Source organism: Aythya ferina (assembly GCF_964211825.1).
Source record: "Aythya ferina genome assembly, chromosome: 1".
Taxonomy (NCBI): Eukaryota; Metazoa; Chordata; class Aves; order Anseriformes; family Anatidae; genus Aythya; species Aythya ferina.
Genome location: NC_140296.1, coordinates 85915526 through 85933731, shown reverse-complemented (window position 1 = coordinate 85933731; position 18206 = coordinate 85915526). Strand labels below are relative to the sequence as shown.

At 34.4% G+C, this 18206-nt stretch overlaps 1 protein-coding gene across 4 annotated transcripts in view; it reads right to left on the bottom strand.

Annotated features, from left to right (window-relative positions):
- The window catches only part of IL1RAPL1 (interleukin 1 receptor accessory protein like 1), a 773813-nt gene that overhangs the window by 4917 nt on the left and 750690 nt on the right, over positions 1-18206 (bottom strand). For all 4 annotated transcript variants that reach the window (XM_084531795.1, XM_084531796.1, XM_084531797.1 and 1 more), the window contains one exon: positions 10829-10972. In XM_084531795.1, the coding sequence (XP_084387921.1) occupies positions 10829-10972 (144 nt within the window). The remainder of the gene's footprint in view (positions 1-10828; positions 10973-18206) is intronic.

The following is an 18206-nucleotide window of genomic DNA, read 5'->3' as shown; positions in this document are numbered from 1 at the left end:
AACTGAGAAGGAGTGATGTGGGTCTGCAGCCATGTGGATCTTGTGGCAGAGTGAAAGTCTGGCAGCTGGGGCTCACATCTTGCCAGTCTTTTGGCCACATCACAAGGAAGCAGGAGGTTCTGTAAAACTTTTGCTCTTGGGTTCTTTCCCATGTAGACCTTCATTTCAGTAATGTATCTAGGAGCCCTCAGACTCTGAGAAAACATGCAGGAAATCTATCAGAGCTTTGTGTTTTCTTGATTGTTCACTGGAACAGATATTTATCACATGAAAATGTTTGGTCGCAGCATATCTTCCTTTTCCAAAAGAACAAAAAATAACAAAACAAACAACAACAACAAAAAAAAAATCAAAAAAAAAAAAAGCAAAACCAACAACCAAACAACAACAAAATAACAAAACCAAAAACAAAATAAACAACAAAAACAACAAACTTAATCAGAAAAATCCTGATCTGCTCCTAATCACAATCAAATCACAAAAGAGTTGATATTATTACTCTTATGTGATATAGTGATAACTAAATGTTCCTAGATTTGAGTACACAATCAGTTCATATACTGACTGGAACAAATATTCAGTTCTAGAAAACAAAGGCGAAGAGGCAAAGAAAAGAAAAGCAAAACAAAGAAAGTTTTAGTGGCATCAAAAAATTATTTTTACAATGAGAATTTCCTCATTTCCCCTCATCAGCAAACAATTAAGTCTTCAGTCCAAGCATCCTCTGAATGAAAATGTGATTGACTGCCACTGTACTTTGACTTTATGTATGGCACATCAAAGATTTGTTTTATTATGGCATTTCAAAGATTTGTTTCTTTCAGGCTCCTGTGCTTTAGCAATAAACTGGAATATAGTTACTCACTAATTGTTTCCTCCCACACTTAGGAAGAAAAATAACTGCTAATTACCAAATGCAGGATTTTGATCATCTAATCTGAAACCTTTTCCTGTCTCATGTAGACTTTGAGCAATTTTCTACATATACTTTTGTACTTGAAAGCACATTTCTTTCCTTAACAATTTCAGGAAATATATATATATATATATATATATATATATATATATATATATACATATATATAGTGACTTTCCCATATATATATATATATATACACATTATACACATTTACAGAAACATATCAGTATAGGTTCTTCTTGCATTACCTCCAGGTACTTTGCAGAGCTGTTTTATGTAATAGGTGTCCTTTAATTCAGTGAACACATCTGAGTATGATATACAATATCACACAATGGCAATTTTGCTGTAGATGGGAAGAGGTTTGATTCCTCTTTTCATTTCTTGTGAATGGACAAATGATCCTCTCCAGTTATGCGATTATAGCTGTTTTCTGCTTCCTATCAGGTATACAAGTAGGATGGAGCCCTTCAGTTCAACAGCCTTTATTTCTGTTAAGCTTTGTTGTATCCATTAACCGAAAAGATTGAAACGAAACATAAAGCATACCTTGCACAGCAAAATTCATCAAGATTTAATAAAATAAATAAAATATAAAAATAAAAAATAAAATCAGTTGTGTATTGTAAACAACCATGAGAGCATGTGGAAGCTCTGGATTAGCGTAGCACAATGGGGTTGAGCATGATCTGTGCTCCAGGTATGATACATTCAGTCCACAACTGTTTCAGTCAACCCATAACCACAGGTACTATAAGGCTCTGGTCAAAACAGACCAGGAAGTACAAAGTTCACCATAGCATTTTAACTGTTGTATGGAGTTGAAAGTAAGGCCATTGAATAATGTTCTTGGAGCTAAACTCAACCACAGGTCAGAGAAAGTTGTTTGCCTCTCTCTTAGAGGTAAACATTTAAGGTGAATTTACGAGCTCCATTAAGAACATATAAAAACATTATTTAGTTCATTGACCAGGATTTTATCCAAAACACCTGACACATCAATGAAACATGAATTCTTTTACACTCTCCATTCTTTCAGCAATCATCCAAACATAGAAATGATCACATTTCCTGTAACTTTCTTCAACGTTATCCCTGCAGAAGTGATAAAAACTTTTAGGGGATGAAGCTGTAAGCCCTGCTTGTTATTCCAAGGGTGTGTTCAAAACCAGTCATTTAAAGGCTCAATGTAAGCATAAAATAAAACTCAGGCTCCACATGCATCTACTTTGTCACATGAAAATGGGATCTTTGGGCAAATAAATCGCTATCAGATATCTGAGTACTTATCTGTATGCATGCTTTTTTAACAGTTATACATGAAAAAATGGTAAACTGGTGCCTACAGAAAGATAGATAAAAGTTCCTCTTCTACAGGGACAAGCAGACAGATTTAACTTAAATTTATTATACATGTACATGTTTTCTAATGATTTTCATTTTACACTCCAAGGAGCCACAAGTTTGGGCCTTTGAGGTTTTACTAAACCTTAAACATTGCAGCTATTTCTGCTAATAGGGGACAGAAGAACACTATATGTGGATGAAAAATTAAAAATAGAAAAGTATCTCCCTAGTGCTTTTTTTTTTTTTTTTTGCTTATCAGCTATGTTCAAACAGATGACAAAGTCTGATTTTCATCTCACATAATACGTTTTAGCACAAGACAGACTAATAGATCAAAATCAAAGGAAATCTACAATGTGATTTTTCATAGTGTTGCTAGATCTGAAACATTTTAATGAAATTGTAAATCTAGAAACCAGGGTCAGCTAATGACTCTGCGTGCCCTGAAATCTTCCAGAGTGATTAGGAGTGAATTCAGATATACCCAGCACTCTGAAGGGAGCTGACCATGTGTGGACTGCTCTGTGATGAGGAATAGTAGTAGACTCTTCTGACTTTTCCAGATCTTCCCTTTATAAATCAATGGGAGCTGGATGGCAGAATCCCCTCCTTTTCCAGAGCATGTGTCAGCATACTCATTGTTTGAGGTTGGGGGCAATGTACTGATTTATCAAAGAGTTTCAGGTGGGGTTCTTAGAAACGATAGAATGGATTCTCCCAGTCCTGCAGAGAAATGGCAGGAGGCTGATGGAGAAGGCTTTCCTCCTTGAAAATATCCTGTGTTCAGCAAGAGTTGCAAATTGGTGAGCTTTCAAAATTTCATGGAGAGTGTAGTTTCTTCAAAATTATAACACAAGGCATTACATAATCTGTACAAGTTTCATTATTTAAAACATTTAATATTCACACTGCAATACCGTTTGTTACCCTCAGAATAATGAAAAATATAATCCTAATTCTTAGCTGATTAAAAACCCCAAATCATTAAAAGTTTTTCAAAATGCTTTTGCTTTTCCTCACACTAATTACTGTTGGTTATGAAGCTCACCTACCTTTTTATTTTTATTTTTTTTTTTTTTTATGTTGAGTACCTTTTATTGATAATAAAAATAAAAACCTGCTAACACTAGCATTCCCATGGTGAAGTACCTATTAAATGTAGTATACCTAATGATAGTGCAGATCCTTATCTGAAGTGGGCATTGGTGCATTGGAGAGAGGTTTTGTAAACACAACACTTGGAAAAAGGTTACAGAAGTCTAATCAGTTCTAAAAAGGTTCATGAGTATTCTCAGCACACTATAGAACAAGAAAAATAAAGATGTCCTTTATCTGTAGCAGGCACATTTATAATACTACTAAGGCATAGGGCATCTTGGCCCTATGTATTTGGGGCTTTTTTTTTTTTTTTTTTTTTTTTTTGTGTGTGTGTGTGTGTGTGTGATTTTATTTTCTTTCCCTTCCTATCAATTTGTTAAGTCATACTGAGCCTAAGGAACATAAAATAATAAAAGAAACACAAAATTTTAGTGGTTTTCATAAACAACAAAAAAAAAAAAACAAAAAAACAAAAAAACAAAAAAAACTTTATGAAAATGACAATTTATCAATGCTGCATCTGACATTCCTTGAATGATTCCAGGAAGATAAAAAATAATACATTGATATGATTTCAAATATTAAAAAATAAAACTATCTGTAAGCCATATTTTGCTTGTTTTTCTCAAATTTCAACTAAAATTTCTTAAATATATATATATGAGATTGATTATTACTTATTTAAACTGAATAATTTATTATTAGTGGCATTTTTTTCCTCTTGCTTTTCTGATTTTATATTTGTAATTAAATGAAAAGGACTTCTTTAATATTTCTTAGTCATTCTCATTAGTAAGGAAGTTTAAATTAAATAATTAAATACTACTGTTGAAGCAATTCTACTTTTAATATTAAAAATTGGTGCAGCATTAATCTCAAAAGTTGCTTTTGACATGCAAACAGTACTTATACTAATCTGAGAATTTTAACACTAATGAAAATTAAAATATGATGATAGAAGGTAATTCATACTTGGTTGGTATGATTTATTTTCTGGTCTGACACAAAACTGAGAAAAACATTATTAGTAATAAGGTATGAAAGAATGAATGTTAACTACCTAGCAAGCGGTCAGAACATAACATATTAGTTATCTATGAAAGCCTATCTCTTATTTAAAAAATGAGAAAATAAATAATAAAGTGTCATATAAACTCTGAAAATGAAAAAATATATTTTTTCTGTACCAAAGAAATTTCTTAAATTAACAGTGTGTCAAGTAGTTATAACTACTATAGGTAGTTAGGACCATAACTGCTTGTTACGGTCCTAATTCAATAAAAGAGATAGTAATTTACACAAAATACATACTCAAGTTTATGCATGTTCTTTAGTTCTCTTAATCTGTAATGACAGTCCTTATAATTAATCATTAGGCTATTTTGAAAACTGGAGCTGAGACAGCCTTGATTTGAGCAAAATCAAAAATTTAAGGATGTCATTGTAGGTATAAACAAAACTCAAGGGGGAAGCAGCTTGGAAACAGGCTTTCAATCTAGAATTCTTGAAATCACGTGCAAACGTGCTGCATTCATCTTGCCTACCTTGGAAGTCTGGCCTGTGACTAAAAAAAAAACAAACAAAAAACAAACAAACAACAACAAAAAATAAAACAAAACAAACAAACACAAACAAACAAACAAACAAACTTCAAAGCTTAGAGCTATTTGATAAAGCTGCTGGCTGAGGAACATGAGATACCTGTCTTCAGACGGTAAAATCTGTTTTCTTTCTGCTTTATTTTTGGACTCTAATCTATAGCAGCCTTTTAGTTTGAAATGTAAGGAAGTTCTTGGTGATAATACTGTTTTTTTTTTTTTTTTTTTTTTTTTTTTTTTTTGTAGATTATTATTATTATGCTTTATATGCTATAAAATAGGGAGAGAGAAAAAAGCAGGATCTTTTCTTTGAATTAGTAAGTTTCAAGGAAACTAGAAAAACCCATACTCAGTAGAGACATAAATTGAGATTTTATTGTTTGAATTGCTTTTCTGAGGTAAATAAATAAACAAAAAGAGTTAGCATAAGCAATTCAGCAACAATAAAATTATAATTAAATAAGATGAAAATCCCTTTTTTGTAACCAGTAATATTTGGAAAAATGAAAGCTGCATTTTTTTTTTCTAAAGGTGTCTTTAATAGAATTTGAAATTGATATTCATAGAGTAGGATTTCTTATTGCCACAATTTGCCAATAGCCAATAAGAATGCATACACCATGGTGAGATTGCTATTGCAAACTTATTCCATGGGTCCCCAGGGAAGATTCTGTAATTGCAAAGTCACTAACTTCAGCATTAATTTCAGGCTAGGTGTACCTGCATAGCATAATCATTAACAGAAGTACTTTGGGAGGTGCCTAAGCCACTGATAAAAGCTATACTGGAAAGTTAGCAGCTAAGTCACACTGAAGTGTTAAGAATCTCGAAGCATTGTCTTTCTCTGCTGTGTAAGATGTTTACTGTGATGAAATCCAGGAAACCACAGAGAAATATGTCTTACCTGGTCTTGACTTGTGCAGTTAATAAGGTATTATTTGGGCAATCCCATAGGTCTGTCTGTGAAACCTGCAAGTCTCTTGCTGCTAAATAACGGTAAGGATGAAAATCATGATTATGTTAGGAGTCCCACTTGCAACAGGGACTTTAACACACAAATTGTTTTGTCAGTCTCGTAATCTGAATATTGATTGGCTTCCTCTCAGTAAATAATAAAATTCATCTCTTAAGAAAGTGAAACCCAGACAGCCCAGAAACAACTACTACAGGTATTATATATGAAGACCAAGAAACATTTCCATTTAGAGAGTTCAGCGGTGACACATTTTAATCATTTTAGGAGTGCTTTGTTTTATTCCAGAAATGGCAAATTGCGGTGGGGGTGGGGCGAGGGGATGGGGTTGGGGGTTGGGGAGGGGGGCGTGAGGTTGAAAACTGAAAGTGAAACCAGAGTAACTGGTTCCCTTGTGCCAACCCTGTCATGTTCAGAGGCTGAGACCTTCATCCCTCTATTCTCCCATGTTTCCTTTGCAAGGAAGGTTAAGAATAAGATGAAAGATACCATGGAGAGCTCCTGTCCAACAGTTGATGGGATCTAAATTTATGGAGGGTCATTTTGAAGGTTGTCATATCACCTGCCAAACAAAGCTCTTACTTTATAGTTGCCAAGTTGTCAGCTGCCTACAATTTAAATGTTCTTGTTTGTTTGTTTGTTTTGTTGTTCTTCAGCTTGAAACTTGGCTTCCAGTCAGCCTAGCTGTGACAAGAAATATTTATGAAAGTTTAATGGAGAACTTCATTCACAGCACATTTGTTCAGTCTTCTTTTTAATTTCTAAATGCATGTATTCTTATCTATTTTAATGCCAGCCTCTTACAGCAGACTTTCTTCTTTCTTATGATAGTACTCATCCTTTGCTTATTAATTTATTCAGAATAAAACTTTAATCAATTTAAACAGTTACTAATGCACCCAAGAAATGGCAAGGACTGGTGCCTGTAGGTGGTTTCTACTGATTACCATGCCACGTGCTTTTTTCTCTGAAATTGGAATCTGGAATATAAATACAAGTAAATTCATGATTTTGAGTAATTTTGCCCATCTGACCACATGAAGTAGTTTTCAACCTATCATCTGTATCCTTTTGGATTTATTCTTAATATATTTTAAAGCTAACATACAGGTATCAGAACATCCACTGGGAATTCTCATGTTTTGATACAGCAAGCAGAGGTTGAAAATAGCTGTTGTGAATTGGAGAGTCTTGTCCACTTCAAGGCAGCATTATCAAGGGTGCTGCTGGTCTGACTCCCTTCTCCACACTTACTGTCTGTCCACCATGGCTGTCCTGTTTGGGGACTGAACTTTACATGATTTGATGAGCAGAGGCTGTCCCACACAGTAGAAAGTTGTCCTGGGTAAAAACCTAGTAATATTTCCATAGATTTTAGGGGGCCTGGATTTCATGTTTTGTATAGGCAAATAATGGATTTCCATACAGTGTTAATCTCCTGATACAAAAAGGATTTAAGATCCCAGAGTGCAATCAAGAAAGAAGTCAGCATGTGTCTTGATTTCAGGTACTTGTAAATGTTTTCTTGCATTTTTACTCTTCTTTGTCAGTTAAATGCAATAGTTAGTTTATCAATTAAGTTAATTTAAAAACTGGAAAAAGTGACAGAGAAGATCCTTGGAAAATAAAAATACAGAAACAGTAACAGCTAAAACGTCTCAGAGGATAAATGTGTTATAAAACTCTCATGTTAGAGCCCCATGTACAGCAAAACATAAGAAATCACCACTTCTTAAAATCATTTCCATTAATAATATGTTAGTTAAAGTGCAATTTATGGACAAAGTTTTTTAAAATTAACTTTCAAAGGTAGAGTCTTCAACCTAAAATGGTTGCCTGGTATTTAACAATGATCAGCCCTCAGAAAATCTCAGTGAAGTGATTTCTGATTTTTTTGTTTTTGCTTTTTGTTTTCAGAATAATAGTGGATGTTTGTTTGAAGCTACTATCTTCATTCTGTTTGTACGCAGATCTTGAATTGAAATTCTCCACTAAAACAGGCTTGGGAGCTTTTGACCATCTAACTGGTTGGTGTGAACTATCTCTCTGAGAAGCAAGGTCATGCCAAACAGCTGCAGGTGACAAAGCTAATGTTTTGCCATGGGTCAGAGAAGTTTCTTTGCTCCTCTGTTCCAGCTCCCAGGGAGATGTTTGTCAGATGTTTGAGGTGAAGTTTAATAACCAAACTCCAGTATTCTGTGTTGATTTGATTATGTTCTAATTTAGTAGGAAAGGAAAGAAAATGTGGGAAGGGGAGGCTTCAGTGTACATTCCCATGAGACAATAAAGGCAAAGCTGAGATGAAGTGTTTGCTAGAGAGATAAAAAAGCAGGAAAATAGATACCCTGGGATGAGAGAGAAGATGTGAAATTCAAAGCTACAAGTTAGAGAAATGAGAAATCAGCATCTGTGAACACTGCATTACCCCTAGAGAAAGCAATAAATTATGTTATGTTAGCTGTAAGGGTTAAATACTCCATTTTCAAATATTTCTCACAATTTACCTATGTCTACACAGAAATGTGTATGAGGAAAAACTATTGTCTAAGGTTTGGAAAGGAAGAAGAAATTGTGATGAGATTTGACATCCTGAAGGGCTTGTTCTCTGATCACAGAAGAAATGAAGCATTGCATTTTAAAATAGATTTTCAACTGAAAAATTTAATTGGACTTCACTTTTAAAGCATTTTGAATCCTCTTTGGATACAATATAGTGAGCAAACACACAAAAAAGAACTTACGGTATTCTGATGTTTGCTTATCTACATTCTATCCTGAAGTATGCCAGAACATAATGTAAATTATGAATAGAACATGGGTGTTTTGCTGTTGCACTACAGGAGGTTAAGTTAGAAGATTTTAGAATTCATCATTTTGAGCCTGTCAGTAACAGGCAAAGCCAAAGGAAAGAACCTGAATGTAGATCTGCAATTTATTTCCACACAAACTGTAGCCAGGTCTTCTCTGGGGGCATTTTGTCTTCCTGTCTCTGCAAGAGCTTAAATAAGAGAGACAGAGTAAAAGTCCAGCTGCAGTAAATCCATTGGCACAACAGGTTTTATCCATGTTGCTAGTATATTGAATACAGTAGAAGCTATAGTATTCTTTTCAGAGAATCTGCAAGTGTTATTTTTCTTGGTGTATTAACACAACCAAGCACCCAACCTATGAGTGTTTGCATTGATCATCTAAGGAGAATCCATATTTTATCTTATTAAATAATGAAACGTACTCAGAAAAACAAAACAAAACAAAAAAAAAAACACTGTATGGACATTATTTTTCCTCCTTTTGAATCCCAGAATACTATCCTTGAGGGATTCATTTTTTATTGTTTAAAAGGGGTGATAAAGATGTTTTTGTTCCCAGGTCACTGATGTTAGAGATGGGAGAACAGAGAGACAAGTGTGTAACACTTGCTAGAGTAAGTTTGCAAATTAATTTGAGAGATTTGAGATAACAATAAACAATGACTGTAAAAGTAAGAATTCCTGAAAATGAGAGAGAAAACATTAAATTGCACCTATTTAAACAATTATTAATTAAATCACTTATTTTTTCATCATATAACATGATTATTATTAAATTCACACATGCAAGTAAACTAAACTCCTTTAAACTGGGGGGTTACTTTTTGGTATAGGAAAGATCTCAGCTCCTGAAAAATAATGGTGTCTGCCAAAATCCTTCATGAATCATGGTCCTACTGGGCCTCAGTTTCCTCCTTTGTAAAATAAGTAACCAGATTTTTTTCCCCCACTGAGCTGCTGTATTAATATGCATCCTTTTTGTAAATCTGGTAGAAGGATACAAAATTTTGTGTACTTAGGCTCACTGTTGTTCTGAGAATTTTCTATTTTAGACCCTATTTTTTTAGATCGGAGGCAGAAGTGGGTCATTCCCTAGTGATCTTAATATGTAATTCTTTCTTTTGCACAAAGACCTCTAATTTTGCTGCTGCTCTTCTCCGTTATCAGTTACAGATTTGGCCAGTGCTTGTTTATCAGTACGTATTTACTATACTATGTCACACAGCAGCTTCTGTCCACAGGCTATTACCTTGAACTGTAAAATAACTTTCAGCAGTATTTCAGTAAAAAAGGAAGGTTCTGTCACCAAAGACATAGTGATAGCACAAAACATCAGGAACTTTAACCCAATAAACCAAAACCAATTAATCAGAGCCTGCAGCTCAACCCAATTTGCTGTCCAATAGTAGTTTTGATTAGTAGGACTAGAGGCAGAAAAGACATTTTTCCTCATTGCTTAAAAACTGAAGAAAACAAAATACATGTATTTGTTTCACACAAGCCATGCGTACATTGCAGACTAGTTTTTGTTTAAGCTGGCTGTCCTTGAATCACAGAACAACTTCAATGACCATTAGCTGCTCTCTCAGTGATGAAGCAAGTGAAGTCAAGAAAATAGACTGCTATTTGCATTCCCAAACACTCAGCACAGTTTACTGAGACTGATCAGTTTAAACAAGGAGTAAATTGAAATTCACTCCAACCTCTACCTATTTGGGGAACACAAGCAGGGAAGATGCTTCCTTTCTTATGGAAAAGTGAAACTGCCTTTTGGCACTGTCAGAAAGGCAGTCTGTCTTTTATGCATAGGTGCTGGTAGTTTTCATTTGGTGTTGGGAGTATGAATCCAGAAGACATGGGTGTTGCCTGGAGATCAGAGGGTAGCACGTACATCAGCTAAGCAGTCACTACTGCTAATGTGCTGCATGAGGAAAGTGTATTAAAGTCTGCACCTAATGCAGTGAGAAATAAAAACTGTAGTTGTTAACACATCTTAAACTGAAACGAAACTTGGGACTTAGTAAAGAGAATAAAAGACAGGCACACACTGCATACTGACAAGCATACTGAAAAGCTGCCTTACCTCCATCTAGTTCTTCGGCTCCAAAATGATTCCTGTAGAAGAGCATAATCTCTATCTTGTAACACTTGTAGATAGTCACTAAACAAACAAGCAGCAGCAGAATAGCACCAAGCCCACCAGCAAGCTCAACTGTATACATCAGCTCTGCAAAGAATTACAAAATACAATAACAAACACATTCCAAAACAGAGAAAGATTAGCAGTAAACCTTACTTGTGTTAAACAGTAAAATAAAATAATGAGGGTTATTTATTTATTTATTTTTAATTAGTTAAAGTACCCTTGAAAAAATAACAAGTTAATAGGAATATTTTTCCTTTAATAACATACTTTTTCCTCTGGTACAGTGTCTGGATTGCTCATTTGAAAAAAGAGCTGTTGCTGGTATGTGTTTGTGCATATATGTAAAAGACAGATCTGATAACCCTCTTCCTTCTCTCTCTCTGTGGATATATCACATTTTGTTTTACACACATAAATGTTGACATTCCAATGAAAACAGAGGTTATTTTTTCTTTTTGGTGGATGATAATTAAAACATTTCCTCCCTTAATCCACACAGAAATAAGAAGAAGATCTGGTTTTGGATGAGTTTTAGTCTAGTGCCTACAAATAAACTAGGGATTTTTTTTTCTTCCTAAAACAAACAAACAATCAAACAAACAAACAAAAAGCAAAGAAAAAATAACTTGAGGGATGTGAAGACAAATTATCCAAGGAATCCCAGAGCCTCACATCTTGGTTACATGTAAATATATTTGACACAGTTTCCCAATGATTTGCAATTCTTTTTTTTCCCTCCTCTTTCTCCAAACAGGGTTTGCTTTATGGTTAGCCATTGCAAACCAACCCAATCTGTCCCCATTCAGACCAGGATCCCTCCTCTTTTGTGCCTTCTGCCCTCTGCCACTGGAGATTCACATGGCAGACTGAGATCATGCTATGTAGTTCCCTTTTGAGGATGGGGACTCCAGTCAAATGTAGCCACAGCTAACAACAGCAATCTCATCAGTGGGGTCACTTATCAGTGAATGAATAATATGTCATCATGGGCCTTCAACCCCCTTGTCTTAACCATTGCACACTCAAGAAAACTCACGCAGCTATGTGGCATCCATTTTGTGGCTAGTTTTCCTTTGCTAATCAACTTGAAACTAGCAATGTTAAACAAGGACAGTGGGATTGTTGCTAGAAATGTTGTAACTTGAAATAAGTAACAAATGGCATATCCTAAGACCATCTATATTTTTTCAATATCACTCGGTTCTGAGGAATGCCAAGAAATCAAATCTTGGAAAACTAAGTTATGCAGTTTTGTTTCATAATGTCTGTGTTGGAGAAAGCTTTGTTCATGTTCCTTTCACACCATACTCTTCCAGTGGGCAGCTTCTGTCTGAGTGAAGCAGCGTACATGCAGCCTGCTTTTTTGGCTTTTGTGGTTATGCAGACGTGACACTCCAGCACAATACAATTCAATTAAAAAAATAAAAGGTTATAGGAGAAAGTGACAATTCCATTTATTTTGACTATGTCTACCGAGAATCACACATTTTTTTATTATTTTGAGGCAACTGTAAGATGATTTCATTGCTCTCTAGAAGGCACTAAAACTGCAATAAAGTAAAATAAAAAGGCATTTATATTCTGTGTCATTCTTTCCAAAACTGTGCTGGAAACTCCTTTGTGTTAGATATTTTCAAGACTGGCATGGTTATTTCAGACTTTCAGTTGTCTTCTGTTCCAGAGAAGGGAATGTTAATAAAATAACCAAAAAAATAATAATGTTTGCATACAAGTAATTCAGTATTTCACAATATGAATGGAAATGGAAATTATTCTGCACTGGTTTACTATAGCCTGTATATCATTTTGTACTGCAGGTGATGCAGCTGTTTAATAGGAACTAGAAGAACAGTTTTTAATATGTTGGGTTGCTAGGTACAAAATACTCTATGTGCCTGCTGCTGTGACTCATTAAAACTGATGGAAATACAGCTGGAAAACAAAAGTTTTTCCTAAATTAATGATTTTGAGATTAAATGGAAAAAATAACTGCAGGTAGTTAGTTACCTGTTCTCTATCATTGTGCAGGAAATCAGACTAATGCACTGCATCATTTTTGCCATCAAAGAGTCCCTCTTAGGTTCTGTTTTCCCCATAAAATTATTCAAGTCTATGCTTGTATTTTTTCTTTAAAAAAAAATCTATCTGAATATACATGAAACTGTCCTAAACCTACTAGGCAAGCAGAGCAAGAATCAAAATTCTCTAAGTCACCCTGGAAAGTACTAGAAATTGCCTTTTTTTCTGATGTTGCCTCACCCTTCATGTTCATGTATAACCATATATATATATACTCACATATACAAGGGGAAAATGATTCTTAAACAGAATTGTTTCCATGGTAAGTTATTTGTTCTTTCCTTCTAACATAGCAAGTTTGTGTTTTCCTCCATGCTGAGCTATGTATCAGTGCATACGCGCTCTCTGTCTCAGGTGAAGTTTATAAGGCTCTTGAGTCAGAGAGATACAGTAATTAGCCATCCTTACACACCACTGTGCAAAAGCCTTAGATAGTCCCCAAAGAACAGAAACTAGTGCAGCTGTGTCTGTACAGTGCCGTGAAGGGCAGGACAGATTAGCCTGGGCACAGTGCCACATTAAACAGTTTGCTTTCAGGCCTCAAGCTACTACAACTGCAGGTTACTAAAGTATGCTGTACAGGGACACTATCTAGCTTTGAGCTGCCTCAGGAATTTTATGAAGAGCGTCACCCTGTGTTAGGCCAAACTGAAGGAGTCAGCAGCAGTCTGGTTTTCCCCTTGTGAGGTGGAGAGGAGGACTCTGACTCCTACCTGGGAAAGGTTACTCCTGAAAGGTGTCTTGTGAGGCTGGTGATGTGTGTGACAGCAAGGATGTAGTAAAGTGTAATAGCAAGGATAGAGTGTAAAGCAGCCTTTGCAGAAACATGATTGTTTTGTGCTGCTTTATTCTGCCTTTTGCACTGCAGTTTGAACATGATTGCTACAGCAGGCATTGCACTCCCTTTGAAGTGTGATCTGTTTTTCCTGCTGAAACTCAAGTTTCCTGTAGTGGCTGCACACTAAAAAGATTCAATTTCAGCACAATTCTACATCAGAAGGGAGAGACAAAAACTGTAAACCTTTTAAAACCTATTGCCCTCCTTAAGGAGCTGAGGCTGACTGTAGAAAGTAGTAGAGGAAAATTACTTGTCTAACCCTTAGGGAGACAGGCATTCTGTTAAACACAACAAATGAGCAAGTGCCAAGTAGCTACATTCAAAAGCACAGCAATCATCTAGTTACAGGCAATTAACAATAGTCCTCCAGTAGCACAGGAACAGTTCTACTCCAAGGAAAAACACATTGATTACTGCTGCAGTAGTAGATTGGTTTCTGAGTAAATAGCTTCGATTTAAAACAAGATTTGTTACAAGCAGTTTGACCAATGGCTACAATTTTTTTTTTCCCCCTTATCAGGAGGTTTTGGCCCAGCAACCCAATGAAAGAAAATGCTAATTAAAACAAAGTACATGCCCTTTCTAAATATTCAGTATGATGTGATGGTAAATGTACTCATTTTATAGTGATGCTATCCTAATCATTAGGTGTATTTGTAGGATATATCTTTGATTTCACCTGGCTTTAATTTTTGATAAAGTTCCTTTCTCTGTGTAAAGCAGGTAATTCATTTATCTTAGCTGGAGTTGTAACAAGAAAGTAAATAAAAGAGTGCTTTCAAAGATTCATACCTCATGACTTATACAACATGCTTCAGAAACCTAACATTTAATGATCTGTGATAATTTAAAATTAGTCTTATTCTATTCATTAGTCCATATACAGTTGAGCTACCTAGAAAAATAATTATGTTTCAAACATATATATACATATATATACATATATATAGTGATTTATAACTCTTCAAGGACATGTGATTTATAGCTGCATATTCATTTTCTGAGGCTTTTTCAAAAATCAAATTACAGTCTATCTAAGGTTTCAATTTTGCAATCACTTACGCAGATTGCATAACTTCACAGAATATAAGTAATCCTTCTGAAGTCAACAGGACTATTCACAGAGCTTCAGGTTATCCCACACATAAATCTCTGCAACTTTGTGTCTTAGCCTCATTTCCATTCTCTGGTTTTCTTGGACAATTTTACAGGCTTTTTTACATTCAGTTCTTAGTTTGTCTTGATATATGTTCATAGACTTCAATTATAAAGTTAAACATAAAGGTAATGGGTATAATTTGGAAAGGAAGCAGGTAAAGATAACGCTTACTAAAATTCTTCACTGTTATTTCCTATGATGATGCCTGAGAGAATGGAAAAAAACAGATACTGATAATCAATGCAAGACCAATGTCTCATCAGATGTAGTTTTCTTTATAAAGAGTTGTCTTACTCATAAAGGAAGGAGGAGGCCAGCTAGAAAAGGAATATTCATCTGAATCTCATTTTAGACATCATCAGTTAAAAGAAGAGAGAGATTAGATTGGGAAGACAGAAACCCATACTCATAGTTAAAAAATGAAGAAGTATGATTTTTTTCCCCTCTTTTTCTGAATACAGCATGGCTATAAAGCAATATATCTTTTTAGAGAGATATCTTTCATAGAAATATAGCATATTGAACCACATCTTTACACAGCATATGCATACACAGTATGTGTGTATATATATATCTATATTATCTATATTATCTATATTATCTATATTATCTATTCTCTACTTTTTGATTTTTTTTTCATTTGTTTCAAAGAGAAAAATAAACCTGTATTTAAGGAATAAAGATGGCTTTACAAATACTGTTGTGAATAACCACTAATAGATATCATTGAAATAATAACACTTCTGATACCAGTAGAAGCAGATTTGGCGTGTTCATTAGCTTGATCATGAAATCATCTCTAAGCACAAAGCTGATACTTTCTGCCAGCATAGGCCATATAAGCCTGTAAATGCCTGCAGAGTTGACTTAAGGTGGGTAAGTTTGGTTATAGTTTTTAATTTTAATTTTTGTTTTTTCAATGCAGTAGCTTCGTTTTATCTGTCAGAACTATTGGGACACAGTTATCTCACTTTATTCATTAGATTGATATATACTCCGTATATGTATGTATGAGTGCCAATACAAGTTGGGGATCTTGTTGACCTATTCATTTGTACAACAGACAGCATATCCAAGCTGTAGTTCTGTTGGACATCTTAGTGTTACTAGACTTAAGAAAATAACTTGTAATAATAGAATATATATTCTTAGTGATGACAGTTTTATTCTTTCTGAGAAGTACAAAATACCTGTTCCCAGCAGAAGAATAATTACAGTCTTGAGTATGTTAGCTCAAGAGAAGACAAGATTGAAGAAAATGTAGATGCTGCAGTACTACTGCCGTTTACTAGATTTAAATACAGAACACTGCATTTTAAAGGCAGTTTATACTTCAAATTGAAATAAAAAAAAGTCATAATTATGCAGATTTGAATTAATCTCTAGTTAGCTTCCCCAAATAAATTTTATATGACTTAAAACCTTCCTGATTAGGAAAGATTCTATTTGCTTATTGTGCTACTGAAATCAGACATCCCACACAATTACTTCTTTTAGATTTGCTGAAAGAAATGAATGTAAGAAGCACTGGGAGGTGCCAAAATGTGGGGGAAAATGGAGTACCAAGTTCCAAGGATGTAAGATCATAAAACATACTGTTTACATTTCTTCCTAAGGATAGCATTAATGAATAATTTAGCTCTGAATGGTTTATAAGAACAATTTGTGTTAATTTATTTTAAAATATTTTCTTCCTTGTCAATCAGGGTTAGAAATGTACTTACATAGACATTATATAAAAAGAACTATGATAAAAGTGGAACAAAAGCTGTTTTAAAAAGAAATCTGTTTAACAAACCAACTTGTTTGACACCTCTTTAGAGGAGAGCTGGATTTAGGCACATGCTAAGTAATCTGACTAATCTTTTCATCAAAACCTTACTGATGAAGAAAAGAGTTTTATGAAGAATTTCTGTCAAACAGACAGAAACATTCTTTAGTACACAACTAATTTACTGATTTTAGATGAGATTGAGTGTAAAAAGAACAGTCATTAGTGGTTAGGCTTGGGGAAAGAAGGCAGGAAGCCCCGTGTTATGCACCTTTGTTTCTCTGTCATGTACTGAATCTTTGCACTGCTCAGAATAAGACAACCTGAAGGCTTCTTTAATGGCCTATGATGGCTTCTTTAATGGTGGGGGAGAAGGGAATCAATTCACATCAAATCAAATCAAATCAAATCAAATCAAATCAAATCAAATCAAATTTCACTTTCAATTCTAAAACCTAGAGAGGAACTCATAGAGCTTATCCTACAGTGCAGACCAAAAGCTGAATGCCTTATATGCTGGAAGATATACATATGTGTGGTCTTAGCAAACCAAATGGATCTGTGTTTTACAAAAGTTTTGCTTCGACTGAGACTTAAGAGTTTTGCTGAAATGTTCAGTTAATTAAGAACAATTAACAGAAATTGTAATATGAAACTCCTTGCTCTCATATCTCACATGATGAGTGCCAATTCAGAAATTTCTAAAACATCATGAAGCATTATGGCAAAGGGAACTATAACACCTGTGGTTTCTTCATGGACTTTAGATGATAACTGTTGTTTCTTTTCTCTTTTAATTGTCGCTCTTGACTATTGCTCTGTGAAGTCGTGTCTAGTCATTGAAAATGCTCATGAAATCAAAAACTTACATTATCCAAGTACTGATATTATAAAACAAATTTACATTACTATGTGAATGACAGTAATTTAAGGTACTTCTCAGCAATTCTATTTCCATTAATAACTGGATGAAGAATATTCAGAATTTCCTACTATTCATAGTTTGGCTTCCAATATTTGGAAATATTAATACAATGTTTATGTATTCATAGGTAAAGAGTTTAAGGTATAACTACTTAAATATTTCCCCAAGAAGCATTTCCTATGGAAAAAAAATAACTTGCTTTAATTTCAAACATACATTCTCATGGGCAAATTAAAATAGAGTAACTCTTCTTCTAAACAATATATTTTAGTAAAACTCTTTAAAAGTTGTTATAACTATCCCTCAGTTATATATGTTAGGGTCAAAGAGCCCCATATATCCCCTATGACAGAAGAAAACAGACCCAAGATATAAGAGGCACAGGACAGAAAAGTAGACAACACTGAGAAATAAAAGAAGATACTTTGAAAAAAATGCATAAAGTGTATTACCTGCTCACAGGTCTGATGGTTATCCATGAAAGCCGTAAATATGTTATTTAGTTTTTAAAATAAGAAAAACTGAAAAAAAAAGCAACCTTAA